General features: G+C 45.9%; 1 protein-coding gene across 1 annotated transcript in view; it reads right to left on the reverse strand.

Annotated features, from left to right (window-relative positions):
- Nucleotides 1–16,084: 16,084 nt before the first annotated feature.
- Scnn1g (sodium channel epithelial 1 subunit gamma) overlaps nucleotides 16,085–23,243 on the reverse strand; it is a 33,270-nt gene continuing 26,111 nt past the window's right edge. The window contains exons 8-13 of the mRNA XM_050143333.1: nucleotides 21,437–21,554; nucleotides 20,657–20,735; nucleotides 20,517–20,574; nucleotides 20,283–20,344; nucleotides 17,700–17,775; nucleotides 16,085–17,386 (exon numbers count right to left, since the gene is read on the reverse strand). Of these exons, the coding sequence (XP_049999290.1) occupies nucleotides 17,006–17,386; nucleotides 17,700–17,775; nucleotides 20,283–20,344; nucleotides 20,517–20,574; nucleotides 20,657–20,735; nucleotides 21,437–21,554 (774 nt within the window). The 3' untranslated portion in view covers nucleotides 16,085–17,005. The remainder of the gene's footprint in view (nucleotides 17,387–17,699; nucleotides 17,776–20,282; nucleotides 20,345–20,516; nucleotides 20,575–20,656; nucleotides 20,736–21,436; nucleotides 21,555–23,243) is intronic.

Genomic DNA, 23,243 nt, shown 5'->3' on the forward strand with positions numbered 1-23,243 from the left:
AACAAGGTTTAATGAATGTTGACACTTACTCATCTCAGAATTGAGAAGAGTAAATGTTTGCTCCACTTTGGAGGTAAGAATACAGTCACTTCCTCCAGCCCCTGGTCTGTATCAGCCAACAGGAGCATATTGCAAAGGCCTTCCATTTCTTTCACAAATGTCCCTGTGGCGTGGCTGCAGCGGTGTCTTCTCCAACATGCCATGACTGTAGACAAAGCTCAAGGCTGTTATTTCCCATGAAAGAACAGAGAAGCTCAGGAGAAGCGCATCTTCTCTTATTGCAACAATTATCCCAAAGTAACAGGTGATGCCTAGAGAGCTTTTTAAAGATCACAGATACATTTATTAAACACACTACGAGACCGAGTGCCTTCTTTCCTGTGACTCTACACACAGGAGGCTAAGGGAGGAGGTTTGTGAACTTGAGGCCAGTCTGGGCTACGCTGGGAGAGACACTGTTCCAGAACAACAACCCTGAAACCAATCAACCAATACAACATCAAAACCGCAACATATGCTGAAGAATTTCAGGGCTGTTTACCCTCCAAAACAACAACCACTTCCAAATTGGTTTTGAGTTCTTTTTTGTTCACCTCTGTTGTTTTCTCAAAGCAATGAATCTCAACCTCCAGAACTGAATGCTGTGGGAAACATAGACAGGGAATTCTCCATCTGACAGTAAGAAAGACATATTTCCCAAGGCTTGGTTTACCAACAAAAATCCAATTTCCTTTCCTATAAGTGGGAGAAGACATCTTTTGAATGTCCTTTTAAGCATAACTCTAGGCATAGCTAGTAAGTGGCTATCTTGGGTGACCAAGTTGAGCAGAATATAGCCCAAAAGAAGTTTGAAAGAACCACTTACAGGCACTTTGAGATGTCTTTCCCCAAACCTAGGTGTCTAGATAGGGCCATTGTTCTATCCATTGGGCCAACTCTTTACAAAACTGCTCAGCTTTTAGGGGTTGGTGACTGTGTGGCTCAGCTTTCTGTCACTAGATCACAATACATGAAGCATCAACTTATAAAGAGGAAAGGATTATTTTGGCTCATGGTTTTCAATACACCGCTCCATGCTCTGATGGCCCCCGTGCTTTTGGTTTGCAGTAAGACAGTCCAAGCAAAGCCACTCACTACATGACCAGGAGAAAACAGGATGGAGTGGGGTTCCACAATCCCCTTTAATGATTTGGCCTCAAGGATCTCCCCAAAGCCTCTCCCAAAGGCTCAGTCACCAACCAGGAACATCCTCATGGGGATCAAGCTTTAAACACATTGACCTTTGGGGAAGCAATGAGATCTAAATTACAACAGTCACTGGGTTGCGGGAAGCTAGAATGACTCCCAGGTTGTCTGTTCTACTAATTGCATAAATGAGGGGTAGATTCCAGCTGATACTTAGGGAGGCTGGGCAAGTTTGACAGGATTTATCAAGCCAAGAATAGAGACTAGTTTAAGACATCTGCAGTGCGTTAAGGGGAGATGTGGATCTGAGGCGCCCTAAGAGTTATTTAAAGATGCCAAATGAGAAGTGAGTCAGGAATGGAACCTAGAGTGGGGGGCACTAAAGATCAAACCAGAGAGAACTAACTGCCCTTTGGAGAGGAGAAATGAACGGGGCAGGGCCGGGGGGGGGGGGGGACACCAGGGAAGATGGTGGAGAAGGAAAAACAATCAGGAAAAGATGATAAAATCAGGGAGGTGTGTGTTTCCTCGGTCATCCCAAGGGGAAATTTAATTTCTTGAAATGCTATTGGATTTTAAATACCAAAAGTGCGCACAGCCTCATTCATAATGGAGGAATTCTTAGAATAAATAAAGAGGTGCATGACTTCAGGGGAAATGGGTCCAAAATACATTATATACTTGTGTGAAAATGTCCCAACGTAACCCAGCAAATGCACTTTAAATATATAAAATATGCCTTAAATGAAAGGGGAAAATAAGAATATTTTCAGTATTTCCCTTCTAATAATTTTAGTGCAGAAAAATAAAAGAATAAAAATAAAATAACAGAGAACAGAAGCAAACAAACAAAATAAGAGGTTCCAGGTTTCTTTGCTCTCTCTCTCTCTCTCTCTCTCTCTCTCTCTCTCTCTCTCTCTGTGTGTGTGTGTGTGTGTGTGTGTGTATGAGTGAGAGGGGGGATGTTTCTCTGTGTAGCCCTGGCTATCCTGTAACTCACTCTATAGACCAGGCTAACCTCAAACTCAGAGATCCTCCTGCCTCTGCCCCCTGCGTGCTGGGATTAAAGGCATGCGCCACCATGCACAGCATAAGAAGTGTCAGGCTTTTTTTTTTTTTAAATATAACTTTTATAGAGTAGCTTTGGGTTCACAGAGAAGTAAGAGGAAGAGACATGGGTTTGCCACCACATTCTGTCCCCCAAACATGCGCAAACTCCTTCACTCCAGTGCCTCCTCCAACAGTGCAGTTGCTGCAGCTGGTGAACCCTGCCGGGGCACCATCATTATCACCTAAAGCCTCATTGGACACGTGGGGACTGGGACAAGTATGCGGTGGCTTTAACCACAGACAGGGCAGTGTTCAGAGTCTTCTCACTACTGTTGAGACCATCCGTGCTCTGGTATCCTTCCCATCCCTCCCCCAATTCCCTGGCAACATCTATCTTTCCCTGTCGACATAGCTTTGCCTTCTCTAGCAAGCCACACAGTCTCGGTGTTGGAAGACTGCCTCTTCCACTCAGCTGGATGTGTCTGAGTCTCCTCCAGCTGCTTACATGGCTTGATAGCTTGTTCCTGCTCAGCACTGAACACTGCTCCATTGTGTAGCTTCTTTAGCCTCTTGACTAGGGAAGGGTACCTCGATTGCTTTCAGTTTTTCTTCTAGTTTGGCAATTATGAAAAAAGTTATCATAAATACCCTTGTGTAGATTTTTGTGCAGATGTAAGCTCTCAGCCCATTCAGGCCACTTTTTTTGGAAAGACCTCCAGGCTGACAAGAGTGGGGGGGGATGAACATTGTGTAGAGAGGATGTGGGTGGGGAAACGGGCCTTCTACAAGAGTAAAGGCACACGCCCCTTGGCCCTGGCCCTCCGCTTCTGGGAATCTATTCACCAGAGATTTTTACACGTGTATATTAAGAGTTTGTTCAAGGATATTGTCATGGACAAAGACTGGACACAAATGTCCTCCAAGAGGGACTTGCATGGTTACAGGTCTCTCATTTCAGCTCCCTGGGAGGTAGCAGCAGGAGGATTTCAAGATGAAGGCCTGCCTGGACTGCTGTTAGTTCAAGCCTGGTCTGTGCAACTCAGCGAGGCCCTTCCAATGTACTGAGTGAAAGAACCCAGAGATTTAGAATTACCATATAATTTCATTTATAAACAGGTTAGACAGGGCAGAATTACAGGAATATAATAAATGAGTGCTTTCCCAGGATGAGGGGTGGGAAGAAATACCAGAGACTCAGGGAGCTCCAGGGAGAAGATGCTTCCTCCATGACAGAGGAAGCGACTGACTCCTGTTTACTTTGATTGCATTTTAGTTAGCATTCAAAATAATGGGTTTCACAACATCTTCATAGATGTAGACCATTTCATTCTGCTAATATTTACCTTAATTGCTTCCTCTTGTGTCTCTTTCCCTTCTTCTGTTCCTCTTCCTCCTCCAAATAATCTTTCGTTTTCAAGTGATAGATAAAATATATGTGGTGATTTGAATAGGAATGGATCCCAAAGGCTCATATTTGAATGCTGGCCACTAGAGAGTGTGGCGCTACTTGACAGGGATTGGGAGGGGTGGCCTTTTTTGGAGTGGGTGTGGCCTTGTTGGAAGAAACGTCACTAGCAGTGGGCTTTGAGGTTTCAGAAGCTCAAGCCAAGCCCAGTGTTTCTCTCGTGCCGCTGCCTGAGAATATAGATGTAGAACTCTCAAACTGCTTCTCCAGCACCACGTCTGCCTGCGTGTCACTGTGATTTTTCACCATGATGATATAATGCATGAAACCTCTGAAACCGTAAGCCAGCCTCAACTAAATGTTTTCCTTTATAAGAGTTGCCATGTCATGGTGTCTCTTCACAACAATAGAACACTGACTAAGACATGATGTGTGTATAATTTAATCATATAATTTACGTTTATAACTTTTGTGTGTGTATAGTGTAAACACATGTATCTGTGGAAGTGTGGCTGCCTGTACATGTGTGTGTGTCCATGCATGTGTGTAAAGGTCAAATGTCAACTTTGAGAGTCTTCTTTTATCTCCCTCCGCCTCTTTTTTTTTTTTTTTTTTTTTTTTGAGACAGGGTCTTCTGCCAAATCTTGATTTAGCCATCCAGCTAAGACCGGCTGGCCAGCAAGCCCCGGGGATCTACTTGTCTCTGCCTTCAGCACTGAAGTTACTGACATGGGTCACCCTACCCTGCTTTCCCGTGAATGCTGAGGAGTCAAACTTAGTTCTTCATCATGCTTGTCCCGAAAATTTAAATCTAGATCTCACATATGAGAGAAGATATACTCTAGTTTTCTTACTTTCCCCCGTAACTCTCTCTTCTGTCCCCTCTGCTCTTCGCCATGACTGTGTTTGTCATCTTCCAGAAGACGACCATATATTTGGACAGTCTGTCTTGAAGGATAGTTTTAAAATGACGTACTATTGGGTGGGTAGGGAAGGAGAGGACTAATAAAGATAACTCCGTTTTATAATGCATTTTACATTTTGGGCAGAGCATGGTGGCCCATGCCTTTATTTTTAGCATTTGGAAGGCAGAGGCAGGAGGTTGGATCTCTGTCAGTGTGTGTTCAAAGCTAGCCTATCTATATAGTGAGTTCCAGGTCAGCCAGGGCTAGACAGCAGAAATCTGTTTTTTGTTTGTTTGTTTTGTTCTTTTTCTTGGTGCTGTTTTTAAACAAGGTTAATTCTGTAAGAAGAGCTGGATTTAACAAAAACATATTCAATTAAACAGCCATAAAAAGCTTTAAAACAGGTTGACCTGGCCTAAAATGCTAAGGAGAGGGGCACGTCCTGGTTAGTGATGCTCAGAGAGGGGATATTCAACAGGGTGTGGCTGGAAAGGGCTCACGTGCCTGTGTGCTTATGAAGTTAGTCGCTCTTGCTGCAGAGTCTCGGTGTGAGCGCGACTGGGAAAAGACTGCCTATAAAGAGCCAAAAAGTCAGTGGAGAGTGAAAAAGAGGGGGAAAGGCTATGTGGTCATTTCCCCAGAAACCTGTCTGTGATGCCCATGGAACAAACATGCTCCAGCCTCTCAAGAAATGCAGATGCGATTGCTAACGCCATGGTTCATGTGCTTGCTACGATCTGATAACCCGAGTGGGTCTGGGTGCACGGAAGGAATGTGCAGTCTTGAATGCGAACGCCCTCGGCAGAGGAAGTGGACTCTCTGACGGACTCCAACCAATGCAGGGCACGGGCGGATGCACACGGTGTGCTAGTCCAGTCCTGTTTAAACAGCCCGAGGATTCAGAAATCAAGGCCTGGCTGCGTGGAATAGCAGTTTATTTCCACATTTGCCAATTTCTTTTAATTTTTTTTTTTAAGATAGTATCTTACTGGTTTTGAACTCAAGGAAACTCCTGTTTCCACCTCCTGAGTACCGAGGATCATAGAGAGGAGCCACCATCAACAATTTCTGGTCTTTGTAATCGTGTAGAAAAGGCTTAGTTGAGTGAAAAATAGGGATAAAAAGAAAAGTTTGCTAAATTCCCTTGTCTGCCTTTTGAATACTGAACCCTGAAACTGACTCTATTATCTTTTCAAAGGTTAAATTTTTTAGAGACTGGTTTATTTTTGTGTGTATATGTATCTCTCTCTGTGTGTGTATCTGTGTGTTTGTGTACATCTGTGTTCGCATGTGTGAGAATGAGCGTTTGTGTCTGAGCGTGTCTGTGTACATGTTTGTATGTGTCTGTGTGTCTCTGTGTGTATATGTTCGTGAGTTTGTGTGTATGAGTGTGTGCGCGCCCGTGTGCATGTTCGCTCTCAGAAACTACAGGAAAGCTTCGGGTCTTCTAGATTTGGAGTTAAAGGTGGTTGTTCATGTCCTAGGGGTGCCAGGAACCAAATTCAGGACCTCAGTAGGCACTTCTAACCTCTCAACCACCATCTAGCCACAAGGTTTAACTTTTAATAAAATGAAAAAATTTAATAATTAAAAATATTTAGTTTTTAATAAAATAAAAATAATCAAATGAAATTGATCTAGAAGTATACTTGCTATTATGAGCAGCAATAGAGTATAACATTTAGTGGGAAAAATGGATTGCAGGGCACAGTGAACGTATTTTTGCTCTATGTGTGTGCATGTAGTTTACCTAGTGTTATAAGAGAAGCAAACAGTTGTATGTTGACCTTTTAAATTTTTATTAGATTTATCTGTTTATTTATTTACGTGTATGCACACACACACACTCCCATGCCACTATGTATATATGAAAGTCAGAAGATAACTAGGGAGAGTCAATTCTCTCCTATCATACAGGTCCTAGGGCTGGAACTCAGCCTTGGCAGCCAGCAACTTCATCAGCTAATCCATCTTGCAGCCTTAGATGTGTTTTGATGCCTATGATTTTTTTTTCTTTTTATATTTGTACTTTCTAATTATTAAATTAAAGAATGCAATCATTGTAGAATTAAAAACATACACTTTTAAGACATTAGTGGGGAAAACAGTAAAATGTTCAGCGTATAGCATTGTATCAATGTTCATTTCTGTAGTTCAGTATATAGTATTTTATCAGTGTGCATTTCTTAATTCTAACACACAATTCATCGTTTCAGGAGATAGTAATATTAGCAGGAACTGGCTGCAATGTGCATGGGAATCCCCTATACTGTTTTTGCCACTCGTCCAAAACCTCAAATGATTTCAGAACAAAAATGTGTGTGTGGGATGTGTGTTGTGTGGGTGTGTGTCTGGAGCATGAGCATAGGCCAGAGGAGGACACGGGGTGTCTTGCTCTAGTACACTCCACCATATTTCCTTGAGACAGGGTCTCTCACTGAACTTGGAGTCGATGACTGTTGTTTTGGGTGGCTGGCTAGCTAGAGATTCCCAGAGTTCTGTTTCTGCTGCTTCCCTCCCTCTCCCGGTACTGGCATTACAAGTGTGTGACTGTGCACAGTCACAGTGCAGCCATGTCTGACTTTTTATGTGGGTCTAGGAATTTGTAAGTTAGGTCATCATGCTTGTGAAGCAAGCTTTCTTGCTCACTGGGTTGTCACCCCAGTTCCCTGAAAGGCTTTAAAAATGTCTAAAAAGTGCCTTTACTGATACTGTGGTATCACCTTTCAGTGCTAGTATTATAGGATGTGGAGAAATATGAGGAGAAAGGGTAAGTTTCATGGTGAAGGAAGAGGGAAGATGAGGCACAAGATGGGAGAAGTTTTAGGAGAATCCTCATAGGCAGAAGATAGGCCAGCTATGGAAGAGCTGAAGACCCCATAGAAGTAGAGCTGTTATAGAGCAAGGGAACTGAGAGATGTGAAGGACGAGGCCAGGTAGACCAGAAGTCCCTTTCTCCAGTATTAGAAAGCCATGAACAAAGGCAAGAGGGCTTATAAGTAAGGTTACAGGCAGGCTTAGTGTTTTCATGTCAACCACTCTGAGTTGGCTCCACAAGGTGAGGGAGGGAGGTCAACTCACCTCCTAGAAGTTAAGGAGACTGGGAAAGGGTGGATCTATGGGAAACAGAGAAATCTGGGTGCTGGCAAGTCACATGAACCAAATGGCATGAGGAAGCACTGTTTCCCAACCATCCCCAAAGATAAGAATCACTTTGAACTTGTTAAAACCACATAGTCAAGTCATAGCCAGAACCTGGACACAACCTAAATGCCCCTCCACCAATGAATGGATAAGGAAAATATGGTACATTTACACAATGGAGTACTACACAGCAGAAAAAAATAGGACATCTTGAAATTTGCAGGCAAATGGGTGGAGCTAGAAAACATCATATTGAGTGAGGTAACCAGACCCAGAAAGACAAATATCATATGTACTCACTCATAAGTGGTTTTTAAACATAAAGCAAAGAAAACAAGCCTACAAATCACAATCCCAGAGAACCTAGACAACATGAAGACCCTAAGAAAGACATACATGGATCTAATGTACATGAGAAGTAGAAAAAGACAAGATCTCCTGGGTAAATTGGGAGCATGGGGACCATGGGAGAGAGTTGAAGGGGAGGGGAAAGGAAGGGAGGGGAGCAGAGAAAAATGTCTAGCTCAATAAAATCAATAAAAAAAAGAACTCTCAAAAACCACATAGTCAATTAGGCTCCAGTGTCCCTACTGATCAGAAACTTCATGGAAGAACATGGACAGTCTTTGCATCCAATTGTACCGCTAGCAGGCAGTACCTTTAGAATTGCCCAAAGAGCACCAAGCAGAAGAAATGCCATGCCCTAATTGCTCTAAGAATCTCTGAGGACTGTGGCTTTGACCTCACTGGCTGGCTAGAACTGCACATCTCTCTCCTCATCTACCAGATGAGAACCTACATTTCAGGTCTGAGCCATATCAAAGTTGGAAAAGCCATATGCTGTCGTTGCCCTTGCCAGGATAAGTAACCGGTTGACTGGTACCGTTATGACTGTCCCCAGAGTGGCTGGTGAGGACACTAGCGGGAAGACCAAGTCTCCCATTTGTGTGATCCGGAGTTGTGAGGGCTGAAGGTTAAGAGGGATTGAGAGAATAGCTGAAGTGTTTAGACATTGGACCTAGAGTAGTAAGAAGCCAAGGAGGAGGGCTGATGTTCAGGGGAGGCTAAAAGGCAGAGAGGCTCAGAGTGGGTCAAGCACAAGGGAGGAGGGGAGCAAAAAGAGGGGAAGGAGAAGGGCTGGGAAGTGTTGCACATTCCAGGAAAGCCTTGGGAGGAATGAGGGTGAAAGTCAGGGGAGCTGAGGAACGCAGAGACTTGGGTGGTCTCCCAACTGAGTGGGTCATGCAGAGTTCAAGTAAGGTTTGCTCAAGATGAGAGCTTGTGCTTCTTTGCTCAGCCACTATTCTATGGGGATCCACGTGACTTGGGTGAAATTCACCCGGAACAAGAATGGGAATGTGACAGGGACACAGCCAATCAAAATATTCTATTCTCTGTCCTACTGTGATTGGTTTATAGCTAGCCACATGACCCAACTGGGCCAGTTAGAATCCCTTGGTAAATGTGATAAATGTATGCTGGGAGGAAGAATCGCATTTTCTTTGACATGAATGAATTATGAAAGCTATACGGACTGGGGTGTGGGAGCAGGCTTTTCCACCCCATGGAGAGATGGGGTCTGAGACAGACTAAGAGGCAAAATCACAGAAACTGGGGAGAGAGAGTCGTCCCATGTATCCCATCTCTGGTCCATATGATGCTTAAAGCAGGGCATACCTGCACATTTAATTTAACTGAACACATTGTCCTCTGTGCTCATTTACAAAAGCTAGTAGGAGCCAGGGAAGCTTAATACAAGAGGAAAAGAGGGCATTAGAGTCTTCAGTGAACCTGAGTTTTGGTTGACAGCTGATGGGTGTAGGTGTGAATGAGAGTGTTGTGAGTGAGAACCAGAGGAGAGGCTTTCGAAGTCTAAGAGAGTCAAAGGAGGGGAGATTCAAACAGCAGAATTGGGGTGGGGAGAGGTTCCGGGAGAATGCCAAAAGCCACGTGGGAGAAAGCATGCAGGTAGAGAAACATCCTTCACCTGAAGACACCAGTGGGGCCTGGTTGACCTCTGATCCAACAGCAGAAGGGTGAGATCAGATATACCTTTGTTATTTTAAGTTTAAGATAATCAAGTAATAATTTTCCTTTCTTCCTTCCTTCCTTCCTTCCTTCCTTCCTTCCTTTTCCTCTCCCTTCCTCCTCCTCCCTTCCTCTCCCCACTCTCAAATTAGGAAGACCCAGAATACCCATGGTCCCAACAGTTCTTATAGCCAAAATCTACCTGCAGGAACACAGAGAGGAAACAGTGGCCTGCTCAAAACAACCTGTAAGTTGCTTTACCAACATCTGGTATGTGGTGTTTAATGTTGGGGAAAAAAAAACAACAACAGAAACTCAACACTGAAAAAAATCCAGTCTTGATGCGGGGTAGGGGATGGAGCTCAGTCCTGCCTCAACTGATGTACTGTGCTTTGTCTAAGGCCTTGAAAGGTCTTCCCCTTTCTGAGTGGAGACAGGGGAGGAGTAGATACAATAGAGGGGGAATGGTTAGGAGTGAGGGGAGACTGCAGCAGGTATAAAATAAATGAAAAATGGTAATAAAATAAAGTAAAAATTCTGCCAACGGGCTGGAGAGATTACTCAACTGATAAAGTGCTTGCCACTCAAGCATGGGACCTGCATTTGATCCATGGCATCCACACGAACACTCAGCTGTGGGGGTGGGGAGATGGCTCAGTGTCAGTGTTTGCTGTGTAAGCAGGAAGACCCAAGTTCAGCATCTACGTAAAGAGCCGATGTGGTGGTATGTACCTATAACCCCAGGGTCTGAGGGGAAGGTTGAGGCAGGGAGATCCTGGGGACTCATTGGTCAGCAAGACTGCCAATAGGTGGGTCAAGGTTCAGTGAGAGATCCTGTCTGAAAAATCAGGTGGAGAGCAATAGAGGAAAATATCTAATATTGACTTCTGGGTTTCACACACACATATGCATTGGTAAGTGTCCCCTAACACTAATGTGGGTACACATGCATCGGCCACACAGAGAGAGAGAGAAATAAAAATAAAAAGTCAGATATGATGATACATAATACCAATAATAAAGAGACAGAAGCAGGTGCATCTCTGGGGGTCACTGGCAAGCAGCCTAGCCTAATCAGTGAGCCCCAAGTCAATGAGTTCCGTCCCTTGGCTGCGCTGTTGGATTCAGGAAAGGGCCAATGGCCCAAATATGTAATCACAGCTCAGTTGGTGAGCTAGAAATTGTTTAAAAAGAGAATCTTCTTTTCTTTTAGGGTACTGAGAAGTGGGGCATGTGCTAGGACTATGACATCATCTTGACATACTGTGTGGAAGAATATGTCTAAGAACAAACCTAACATCATAGATGAGAAGGGGGAAGTCCAAGTTCTGAGCTCATGTTTGGGTCTCTGCATCCTGCAGCACCTGAAACTGCAGACCGCTGGACTCTTCAGTGATGGGAGCCAAAATTTATAGCATTTATTGTTTTCTTAATTCAAACTGAATTGGGGTTTTGTTATTTTTCAAAACAGATTTCTAATATATTATTTATTATTTTTGTGTAGATACAAGTAAAAGATATTTTTAATAATGTTATTAAAAAGAGCAAAAGGTGGCTGCTGACTCCCTGAGTCCAGGCAGTCAGTTCACAAACAGAGCTGCTGGGTAGCAGAGTTTTTCAGACAAGCCCTTAGCTAGTTTGGCTGGAGATATGAGGAGAGGAGGTTGGGAAGATCTCCTGGGAACGTTCCAGAAGGAGGGAGAAGGAGCAAAGTAACAACTGGAGCGGTTTCACCTGCTCTTCCTGCTTCTTGATTCGAGCCGGACACAATGAGGCTCCTTTAGCTGGGTAGCCAGCAATTACAGCACGTGTGTCAGGAATCCTGCTGAGCCAGGCCTTCTCCACCCTGGGCTGGCTCTGCCTTGGGACAGAAGGGGCTGGGATAGTTTCTCAGTTTGCTGGGATGGACTGGAGGCTGTGTGAGCCAGAGTTGGGACAGACAGAAGATGTTGCCAGGGCCCAGAGGATGGCTACACAGCTATTTCTCAGAACAGTTTCTGTGGAGGAGGAGGGGACAAAGCAGGGGGTGTTTGATCTCAGGGCATCTCGTTGAATGCCAGCTGTTTTTAGGGGTGTCTGGCTGCTTTTAGGACTCATATAATGCCTGCCTTACCATCCACATACTTTTCTTTCTTTTCTGAGATGTGTGTGTGTTGTGGATTGTGGTATGTGTGTGTGGTGTCTGCATGTGTGTCCTGGTATACATACATGTACATGTATACATGCTTAAGCACACCTGAGGCCAGAGCACCAACTTTGGGTGTCATTCCGTTAGCGCCATTCGCCTTGTTTTTTGAGGCAGGGTCTCTCACTAGCTTGACTGGTTAGTGAGCCCCAGGGATCTGCCTGTCTCTGCCTCCCCAGAGCTGGGGTTATAAGCATGTGCCACCATTTTTGCCTTTTTACATGGGTTCTGGGGGTTCAACTCAAGTTCTCACACTTGTAAGGTAAGCGGTTTATAGACTGGGCTAACTCCTGATCCCCAAGACCTTTTAAATCGTGCAAATTCACACTCTGTAGCAGAATGTGTAGAAGATTTATATGTGGTCTGGCAGGAAAGCCTACACCTGTATATGATGCCATTCGGGGTGGCAAGCAGCCGTTCACCAGCCGGGGTCCACATGCCTCGGTGCCTCTGAGCTCTTCTGCACCCCCTATGCCCCCAGAGGTTTCTACTCTCTTGGCTTCTGCAGTTTGAGCTTTGCTTTGTTCTCTCATTTGTGGCTTTCTTTTAAGTCAGCTCACTTTTTTATTTTTATGATTTGATTTTTTTTTTGAGACAGGGTTTCTCTGCATGGCCCTGACTGTCCTGGAACTTCTCTGTAGATGGGGCTGGTCTTGAACTCAGTTATCTGCCTCTCTTTGCCTCCCGAGCGCTAGGATTAAAGGGGTGAGCTGCCACCTCCCGGCAAGTAAGCTCACTTTTTAAAATATACATACATACATACATACATACATACATACATACATACATACATACATACATATTGTTGGGGATCTTCCCTAGAGCTGCCTTTTCCAAACCCTGCCTTTAGTACGCCAAGCAGCAGCCCCTTCTCTGGAGCTGTTTCCTTCAGACCCTGCCCAAAGAAAGCCTGCCAAACAGTGGCTCCATCCCAAAGAATATGTAAGGTCTGGCTCCACAGGCTTCCCCTTGTGGTTTTCCCATGATTTCTTCTTTTCCCCTGGGATCACTCAGGAGTGCCTAGCTTAGATTAAAACCTGAACTTTATTTCGACTTGATTGGGTTATTGTATCGGCAGAGTTACCCACTACCGGGCTCCTGGGGGAATATTCTTACCAATACATACATATGTACATACATACATACATACATACATATTATACGTACATATTAGGCAGGACTTTGTTACATAGCCCTGTCTGGTCTTCAAATTCGAGGTCCTCCTGCTTCCCTCGTACTGAGATTATAGATGTGTCTTCATGGCCATTCTTAAACTTCATTTGAATTTTTTATTGAGGTAAAATTCACCTTCTGTAAAGTCAACCCCTTGAGGTTCAGTGGCCTCTGTGTAGTTCCAAAACGTTTTCCTATCCCCGCGAGGGAGCCCCGAGTCATTCAGCCATCAGCAGCCTTCCTTCCTCAGGGCTGTCAGTCTACTCTGATGCTCCGAGTTTGTCCTTGAGTCTTAGTTCTAAGTGGAAACAAACAGTTATGGTGATCTTCTTTGTCTGCTGGCTGTTTCAGTTGGGATGATAGGTTTGAAATTCACCCATATGTCAGTACTTCATTACAAATTACATTAATTTATTTCCTGTTTGTTTTTTTGTTTGTTTGTTTGTTTGTTTTCTGTGAGGGAAGGCAATCAGTATGAGAATGTGTAGAAGTCAGCACAGCTTGACGGAGACAGTTCCCTCCTCCCAAGCGGGTGCTGGGGATTGAACAGAGGTCTTCGGGCTTGACGCCAAGTGCCTTCATGTGCTGAGCCAATTTGCTGGCCCCACTTTATTCCTTTTTAGAGACCGAATAAAATTCCATTATAAAAAGAAGTGTTTTTGCCAGGGCTGGCATTCTTCTTGGAGCGTTCTTCTTCTCCACGATGTATCTATCCTCATGAATGACTACTTCACCTCTGTATTTTGAAGATAAATTGTTCTCCGCAGCTCACGTGCTGAGTGAGGACTTGGAAGGACCAGGAGTGAAAAATCTGTCTTTCCTTTGGTAAAACTGCTTCTCTTAGATAACACCATCTCTGGGTTGTGGCGATGGTGGTGCACACCTTTAGTACCAGCACTTGGGAGGCAGAGGCAGGTGGATCTCTGTGAGTTCAAGGCCAGCCTGGTCTACAGAGTAAGTTCCAAGACAAACAGGGTGGTTACACAAAGAAAAATCTGTCTTGAAAAAAAAACATTTAAATGTTTTTCTTTTTGAGACAGGGTCTCATGTATCTCAGGTTGGCCTTGAATTTACTGTGCAGCTGAGTGTAGCTAGGGCTATATATAAGTAAGTGCCCCCATGCCTGGCTTAAGTGGTGCCAGGAAGTGAACCCAGGGATTCTTGTATGCCAGGCAAGTGCTCTACCAACTGAGCTATACCAAGTCTAGAAAACATAAGTCTTTATTCAATATCACCCTTTGGGGTGCAGGTTCCCAGGGGATCTCTGAACCATTAGGAAATGCTTGATGGGGTTGTCCTCACGCTTGACTTGACATAAGAATACCTCTGGACATAAATCCAGAGGACCAGTGACAGTTTCCTCAGGGGCAGAAAATCCTGGCCCCTGGAGGAAGCTCTGAGTGAAAGGCAGTTTGCAGGTGGTGGATAGCTAGGCCCACAGGCTCCACTACTGGATGGGGCAGGCACATGAATTACCAACTGTGTGGTTAGAAGAGAATTCTCTGTGCTTCAGTTCATTTGCAAGAGTACTCCAGGGGCCAGCACTACAGAAGGTGATGTGTGTGAGGAACCTCACAGAACCCCTAGCCAATAATAAGATCTGGAAAAATTTTTTTGCCACTCTTATTGTTCTTTTTTTTTTAAATTATTTGTTTGCTTTGTATGGGCACACATGCTGTGGCATGCATGTGGAGGTCAGAGGAAACTTAGTGAGTTGTTTTTTTTCTCTCTCTCTCTCTCCTTTCACATGTGTATTCTGGGGATTAAATTCAGGTCATTTAACTTGGCAGCAAGTTCTTTTACCCACTGAGCCAACTTGTCAGCCCGATTACTATTGTCCTGATAAGCTTCATACAACTAAACGTCAACATTGCGTTCAGTCCCATCTCAATCAGACTACGAAGAGGTAAGACATTATTCCTGTCTCCATAGAGTTCACGATCTAACAAGAGACATGAATGGATGAAAATGTATACCAAGGGGTGAGACGTGTGTGGCGCTAAAAGAAGGGTGAATGGAAAAGGAGAAAAGGCAACATTGCAGAAGTCAAGCAGGCGTGCAGATGGCTGGAGCCAGGAGGTGTGCACACCCATTTACTAGAGAACAATTAAGCCAGATGCTGTCGGTCTCACCTTTGACACACCCGGCAGCAGCTTCAGCCCTGCTGGAAGTATTCCTGTTAGGGTAACATGCCAAGGCTTGCCAGTTCTGTGGATTTGAGGGCACAGTCCCCAATCTCCTTTGAGTGGTGTCCAAGTGGGCGTCTGTTACATGTCCCCTCGGTACCGGTTGTAGCCCCCAGGAGTCCAGCCAGGCTTATGCCTTTAAGGCTTAGCTGCTTCAGTCCCCCCGGGGAGTGTCATGTAACCCACAGTCATCATGTAGGCTGGTGTTTGTTGTGCCCTAAGGTGATTTATGTAAGTGCTTAGCACAGCTCCCAACATATGACATCTGTTCCCTGACCCCTGAGAACCAGTGGAAATGCTACATGGGGCAGAGGCGGTGACTCTAGGTGCAGGCGTGGGATGTATGTATGGGGTGGAACCTGGGTCCTTCGCTCATGTAGGGTCCCAATAGCTTCTTTCATGAAGACCCTGGACTCCACCAGCCCCTGTCCCTGTGTGTCAATGAGTCCCCAAATGCAGGTCTTTCTGGTTGATGCACGAAGGACCTCCTTCTAGTCTAGATCCTGGGTGCTAAGCCTCCTCCTCTTTCCACCACAAGTGACATCAGCTTCATACTTAATGCACACAGAGACTGCATTCCGGATAGGGGAATGAGAGTGCTCATGCCCCCAAGTTAGGCTGCTTGGGTTCAAATCCAGGCTTTGCAACTTTCTGGCTATGTCATCTTGAACAAATAACTTGCTCTAGTTTCTATACCTCCTTAATGGACTAACCTAGGAGTCAGCAGACTATTTCTGGAAAAGGCCAAAGTTTTAATTACTCAGCTGTGTTAATTCAGCTTGCATAGCATCCATGAACAATGTACAAATAAATAGGCATGACCGAGTATCAATAAAACTTTATTTATAGACACTAACATTTGAACCTCATATAATTTTCATGAGTCACAAAAATTCTCTTTTTGATATATACATATGTATATATTAACTATGCAAAAATTATAAACACACACATAAACATCACACACACATACACTCACACTCATACACACACATATTCTCAGTTCAATTACAAAATAAAAGATTGGGTCTGTGGTCTGATGTTTGTTATGCCCTAGGGTGGTTTATGCAAGTGCTTAGCACAACTCCCAGAATACCACTCTCAAGTTGAAATTATGGGAATACCAATTGTTAGGAGTGTCTAGCTATGCCCTCTAACTGGCCCTTCTCTACCGCCCCACCCTACTCCCAGATGGGGACATCCTGCCACACCCCTTGGCCTCTCTCTACCGTGCCCTCTCCAAACACGCTCCTGGGCCCTGGGCCAACTGTCTGTCTGAGGACGCAGAGTACACCTTGTCCCAGTGTCAATGACTTAATTCAGCAACCAACAGTTGATACCCAAGGATGGTGCTAATTTCTTTGGTCACCCACATCAGGTGATGGCTGGCCAGCCTTGCTACCCAAGATCGTGTGCTTGGACTACAGCCTAGGCCAGGGATATTGTAGGTGAACTCCTGAGCTTGGGGCTCTAGAAGTACATTTCTCCTGGGGTCCTGTGAAGAGCCCACTGTTGACCAAAGCCATTGCTGCTGGCTCTCCAGCTCAGAACTGCCAAGTCCAGGTTGCAGGGTATAACTCGCCCTGGAAGTTATGGGTGTTGGGCGGGGCCCATCAGGTCCTTCTGTGGGTTCCCAAGCCACGTCCTGTTCACAGTAGGCTGTATCAAAAGCCCCAAGTGAGGATAGGGGGGCCTGTCTGTGTCAGAGAGTCTCCTTAGACTATGATTGTCCTCCGGTTCTGCCTCAGGACTCATTGGTCACCTGAGTGTCTGTGAGCTGGGAGGAAAAGGCACTGTCCAAGCGTAAGGTATTGTATCTGGGGGGTGGCGTGCCAGGCACCGGGGCTTCCGGGGCTGGAGGTAGGCGCATAGCAGAGGTGAAAGTGGGCAGGTCATCGTCTGTATCCAGAGCCGGATTATCCTGGCCCTGATGGCTGGAGTGAGTCTCAGGAGGGGGAGGTGCCTGCCTCCGGGCCCACCAATCCTTGGCTTTCTGCCACTGGTGGCGAGCGATAATAGAGAAGAAGTCAATGAAGAAGACTTCGATAATTTCGATGACACAGACGACAGAACAGCTCATCCACAGGCCCAGCTGTCCACCAAAGTTGGACAGAAGCATCTCAATCTGCAAGGGAGACCACGCTGTAACTTCAGGGCTGAGAGTCATGGCACACGCCTGCAACACAGCACTCAGGGAGCAGAGGGATGGGTGATTGCCAGTTCAGGGCCAGTCTGGGCTACTTAGGGAGACCCTATCTCAAAAGGGGGCTTTTCCCAATTGGCCTCAGCTACAGGCCTGTCTCCTCTCACTCTGGGCTTCTACTCTGAGGCTTCGGCCATCTTACACCAGGTCATATCCCCTCAGTGACTGTTCCTCTAGACCTGACAGATAGGCATATTGATGCACCTGGGACATGTTGGACAAGCCGACTACTCACGCTGTTGGCTGGGCTCTCCATGATGGATCTTTGGTTCAGGTCTTTGTAGAATATCAAGAGCTTGGCCAGGTCAGTCCTGCGAAAATTCCAAGAGGTGGGGCCCAGATGGGTGGGCAGCCTTGGCTTCCTGCCAGATGGCAGCATGGCTCTCATCTCCTTCCTGCCCAAGCCCCTATGGTGGCCTGTGCTCTGAACTCCCTCAGACTCTTTTTTTTTTTTTACCTTTTTTTTTCTTCTTTCTTTTTTTTAAATTTATTAAAGATTTCTGTCTCTTCCCCACCTCTGCCTCCCCTTTCCCTCCCTCTCCCCCAGTCAAGTCCCCCTCCCTCGTCAGCCCAAAGAGCAATCAGGGTTCTCTGCCCTGTGGGAAGTCGAAGGACTCTTAAAACCTTGTTCCTGTGTCTCTTTCTATACCTCAGAGTGCATTTCCAACTTGGACCTGGTTTTCAGGCCATCCATGCACTGAAAATACAAAAAAAATAAACTGTTTCTCAACCCCCAGAGGTTCCGGTTCACCCATCCACCCTCTCATTATATTTTGACATTGATAATTGTTTGATTGCCGTCTCAGACTCCTATAGGAGATTGGTGGGTGGTGCAAGCGAGAGAAGTAGGCAGGCTAAGGTAATAGTGACAATGAGTGCAATAGCATGTAGCCTTTATTAGGCACTTCTGATGTTGCCAAACTCTGCTGGAAGACCCTTGAGTGAATGAATGCAGCTCTCACAGTGTCTGAGGCAGGGAGCTGGGTTTTAATTATCCCCAGCATGGAAATTGAGACATACATTGGGGTCATTCACTGCATAGCTGACTGTTGAGTGAGCTGGTTCGAAGCCAGACCCATTTGGCTTCAAGGCCATGCCCTTAACTACCCTCCTCAATTTCTTCTGGTGGGAACAATGGAGCTGGAAGGCTCATGCTCGTTCAGAGTTTTCACTGCTGCACAGTCACGCGACATGGGGCAAGAGGGGGAGTCCCATGTTCACAGAACATTTAACCTTATAGGAAAAGCTGAAAAGAAAGGACGGCTTCATCGGGCCTGATTTGGCTAGGGGGTCACTGCTCTGCACCAACTGACTGACTGCACATGCTCAGTCTCTTTCTATCTGTTGTTTCTTTATTCGCTGTTTTGTTTGAGACAGTGTCTCAAGGTGTAACCTAAAGTTGCCTTGAACTCTTAACCCTCCTGACTTGACTGCAAAATTTTGGGATCACTGATGAGTTAACTCTATCCTTATCTTTTCACTGCAAACTCCATGGGGGGGTGGGGAGAGTCAGGGAGCATGTTTGGTTACCTGGATGCCCCCATTTTCCCCTAACAACTCATACACCATGCTCTGGTTTGGAGACTAGATTGACTTTTACCAGGGAAGACCCTAGGCTGGGACATGGTTATGGTCGGAAGTAGGCATGTGCATTGCCGGGGTTGCCAAGGTGACTCCAGCCTCTCTCACATTTGTCTCCATCTGCTGAGATTCCTGATCTCTGGCCTAGATAATTTTTGCCAAAAGTATCTCAGAAATGAATTTCTTTGTGAAAAATCTAAGTATGATTAGAAGACAGGATGCTAAGAGGACTATTTTTATAAGTCAGGATATACCAGCAAGTCCAAAGCAAGTTTGCTGGACTATGGTAGTGTCTGGTACATTACCAGCCCTTGAATCGACTAGGCAAAGCCGGGCATGGTGGGTCATGCCTGCGATCCCAGTACTTGGTATGTGGAGACAGGAAGCTTAGAAGTTCAAGGTTATTCTTAGCTACATAGTGAGTTTGAGGTCAAGTTGGGCTATACAAGATCCTGTCTTAAAGAGAAAATCAAAAGAAAAGAAAAAAGATGAAAAAATATCAGAATGTATTAAAGGTGAATCAAATGTTTGCCTGTTGAGCTGGTATAGGTACTAACCAATCAGACTGGTGTGTAGTGACCAATTAGGATGGAAACTCGCCCTCCCTCTGAGTCTGTTGGTTCTGAATCCGTATGTTCAACCAACCATGGAAGGGATGTTTTGAGAGGAAAAGTATTTACACCTGGATTGAACATGCAAAGACTTGCTTTGTGTGAGATTCCCTGAGCAATCCACTATGATAGCTATTTCCCTATGGAAATAGGTTCCATTTCCATCACACTGGGCACCATGAGGAATCTATGGATGACTTCAACGGATGAAAGGATGTGGTGGCTCGCATGCAAACGCGTCTCATTCCCCGTCAGGACTTGGACATTCAGGTATTTTGGTATTCATGGGGGGAGTCGTAGAACAGATCCCCTGAGGGCTGGCCAGAGCATTGTGTGCCATCTGAGAATCAGCCCAAGTGCTTTGTAATCAGAAGGAACTACTGTTGCATGCTTTATCCCAGTGATAGACTCAATGGGCCACCATGCAAAATGTATTTCAGAAGGCGGCTCATGGTCAAACAAAGGTCTGAGCAGAGCCTGGTTCATGACAGGGAGCTCAGTAAATATTTGTTGACTAAATGATTGAATGGACGAAAAGGAGAGGGCTTGGCAATGAGGAAGCAAGCAAAGGGCCCAGGAGCCTGTGGCGGACAGAGGCAGAGGGAACTGGGTGGAGGCAAACTTACTTGTTGAGTTTTTTGTTTATTTGTTGGCCTCGGTCCCAGGTGAGAACATTCAGCAACCATTTCTGTGATGGAGAAAGAAAGAGTGGGCCTAGGGCTACCCACTGCCCTCTTCCTCAGCCACACCCCCTTTCTCTGGCCTTGGCGGTATAGGTCGACCCACCTGGGAACTGTGCCCCCAGTAGTAGAATAGATGAGGACAGCAAGGACTCGGGGTGGGGGAGGGGTAGAGCTTACCTCGGAAGCCTCAGAAGGCCACTGCGCCAAGCTGGTGGTCAGCGTCCATTCCTTAAAGCTTAGGGGAGAAGGGTACAGAGTGAAGATGGGCTGCTGGCTCAGCACAGCCCTGCCTGCCCTGTTCCTCCAGATCTACGCACCTGCAGGCTTGCTTGCACACTGACTGGCAGCCCAGCTCTTCTCGGACAAAGGCCTGGTACAGTTGGTAGTAGCAATACACTGGGGATAGGGTAGAAAGAAGTATGAACTTTGGAGGCACAGCACCCTTCCTAGGGTCATCTGGGGAGCTCCCACCATCTTGGGTTAGTTATTTATTTCTGCACCTTTTACAAATCCTGTCTTTTTGGGGGGGAGAGGGGAACTAATGCTGGTTTGTGATCTTAGGAAGTGGTATCTTTTCCTGATTAAAGGTATGAGTTGGGAGCCAGGTGTGGTGGTGCACGCCTTCAATTCCAGCACTCAGGAGGCAGAGGCAGGGGGATCTCTGAGTTTGAGGCCAGCCTGGTCTACAAAGTGAGTTCCAGGACAGTCAGGGGCACACAGAGAAACCCTGTCTTAAAAATAAACAATCAAACAACAACAAAAAGACCTGAGTTGGGGGTTAGGCAGCCCTTGGGTTCAGTTCTGTGACTTCTCGCCTGTGTGTCCTCAGGTAAGTGACTTAATCTTTCTGAACCTTGGTTCTCTGTTCTGTGTAAAAGTACTATCAACAGTGCCTTCTAGAGTTGACTATGTAGGCAAGCACTGGCTGGGCCATAGCATTTACCCACAATTGCAAAGTACAATCCAAGCCAGGCTTGGTGATAGAAAGGGCCTTTAACACCCTTTTCAGGCAAAGGGCAATCTGGACTGGGCAGCCTGTTGCTGGCCAAGCTGGTTCCCCGCCTGGGATGTGCAAGGCTGGAGGTGGGACCACTCACTCCAGTTGGGGTGCTGCTGGTAGTTGCAGTAATTGGCTGCTGGAGGTAGAGGCTGGCTGTACTGGGCACAGCCACATTTCTCCACCATCTTCGTCTGGAAGCATGAATAAAGGCAGATCTGAAAGAGAATACCCAAGAATGTTCTGACCCTCCTTGCGGGTGAAGGCCAAGAACTCCCTGCCTGCATATCTTACATTCCAAAACCTTTCCTATCGTGCTGGCCGGATCACACACACATAAAATTAAAGAAAACAAAATGGTTAAAAAATTGTTTTAAGATCAAGTTTTTTTTTTCAGGAGAAGCCCAGCATGGAATTTCTCTAGCTTTCTTCAGAACTGAGCCAAGAGGTGATGTGAACATGCCTCTTTCCTCACAAAGAGGGACTGTTAGCCTGAGAACAAAAAAATCATGCTACAAGCAAATGGACTTGAGACCCCCCCCTCCCAAAGTGAATTCATTAGAATGATGCCCTCGGTAATGTTTCTTATGGACAGCTATTTTAATATATTTAGGCATCTCACGCTCAACACAATCTTGTGGAGTAATATTGTACTTAATTCAAAGATGAGAAAAGACAGAGCCACTGTTGGACTAAGTGGCCTGAGGTCACGCAGAGGATAGACTGGCATTTGGGCCAGGTGTGGTGGTGCACACCCGTAATCCCAGCACTCAGAAAATGGAGGCAGGACCATAGCAACCTGGAGGGCCAGCCTGAGCTACATAGTATGTTCAAGGCCACCTTGGGATACAAAATAGGGCCCTGTCTTTGAAACAAAACAGAAAACCCTGAGATGTAAACCTGAATAGCTTGGCTCTGCAGCCCCTACCCCACCCTAGAAGCTTCCTGGGTCTTACGGTCATTATCCCGAGAGACCCAGTATGGAGGACCCAGCACTAAGTGGTGACTGTTAGGACTGTATTCCTCACTGCTGATTGGCAGTTGCTCCAGATTCCCCTTTCACCTTGGTGTCAACACTCATATGATATGAAATAGTCTTGGAACCTCATTTGCCATATAGACTAGCCTGTGAGTTTCTAGGCAGCCACCTGCATCTACTGCCCATCTTGCCATCGCTAGGGTTGCAGGCACATGCCTGGCTTTTTGTGTGGGTCCTGAGAGTCTGAACCCATGTCCTTGTGGGTTCTGAGGCAAGTGCTTTTACTGCCTGAGCCATCTCTCCAGCACCCCACCCCTGGTCTTTATATTCTGCCAAGATGATATCTGTGGGCTTTCTAGCACCCCAAAAGGAGGCCAGCTTCAGCGCTCCAGTATGCTGAAGGAGGGACCCAGCCCACCATTCACTGACTGCACTTAAGGGCCGAAAACTGCATTGCCTATAGGGCCAGTGATGCCATACACTACGGGGTCAGATCTGTGGATATCAGTCATGCTGTGCTGGTTTAATGTAGTGGCTTCTCCTGTGGTTTGTCCTGCTGGGATATGGGTTCCCAGATCCCAGATCACTTCATTTTTATTTTTTCAGGAGAAGCTAGAAATGATGGATTTTCTTGTGGCCTTTCCTGAATTTTTAATGCCATTCTGGCTAGAGTAATTGATGTGCAAGCTGGAGGAGTCCAGGAGCTGCCAGTTAGCTCACCCTGATCCAGCACAACTCTGTGACTGTCAAGGGGATACAACTTGCCCAAGTCATGGGGCACAAACATATCTGGAAGCCAAACTTTTGACCCCTCTGCCAGCGTCTCCTGCTGAAGGTTTCCTCTTGTCTAGCCTTTGCCAAGGCCCATTTAGCAAGTAGACCTGTCTGCCTTGTACATTGTGTTCCACATAAACCTCAGTAAGTCAAT

Source organism: Alexandromys fortis, unplaced genomic scaffold (genome assembly GCF_014885135.2).
Source record: "Alexandromys fortis isolate MF-2015 unplaced genomic scaffold, M_Fortis_MF-2015_v1.1 scaffold_45, whole genome shotgun sequence".
Classification (NCBI taxonomy): Eukaryota; Metazoa; Chordata; class Mammalia; order Rodentia; family Cricetidae; genus Alexandromys; species Alexandromys fortis.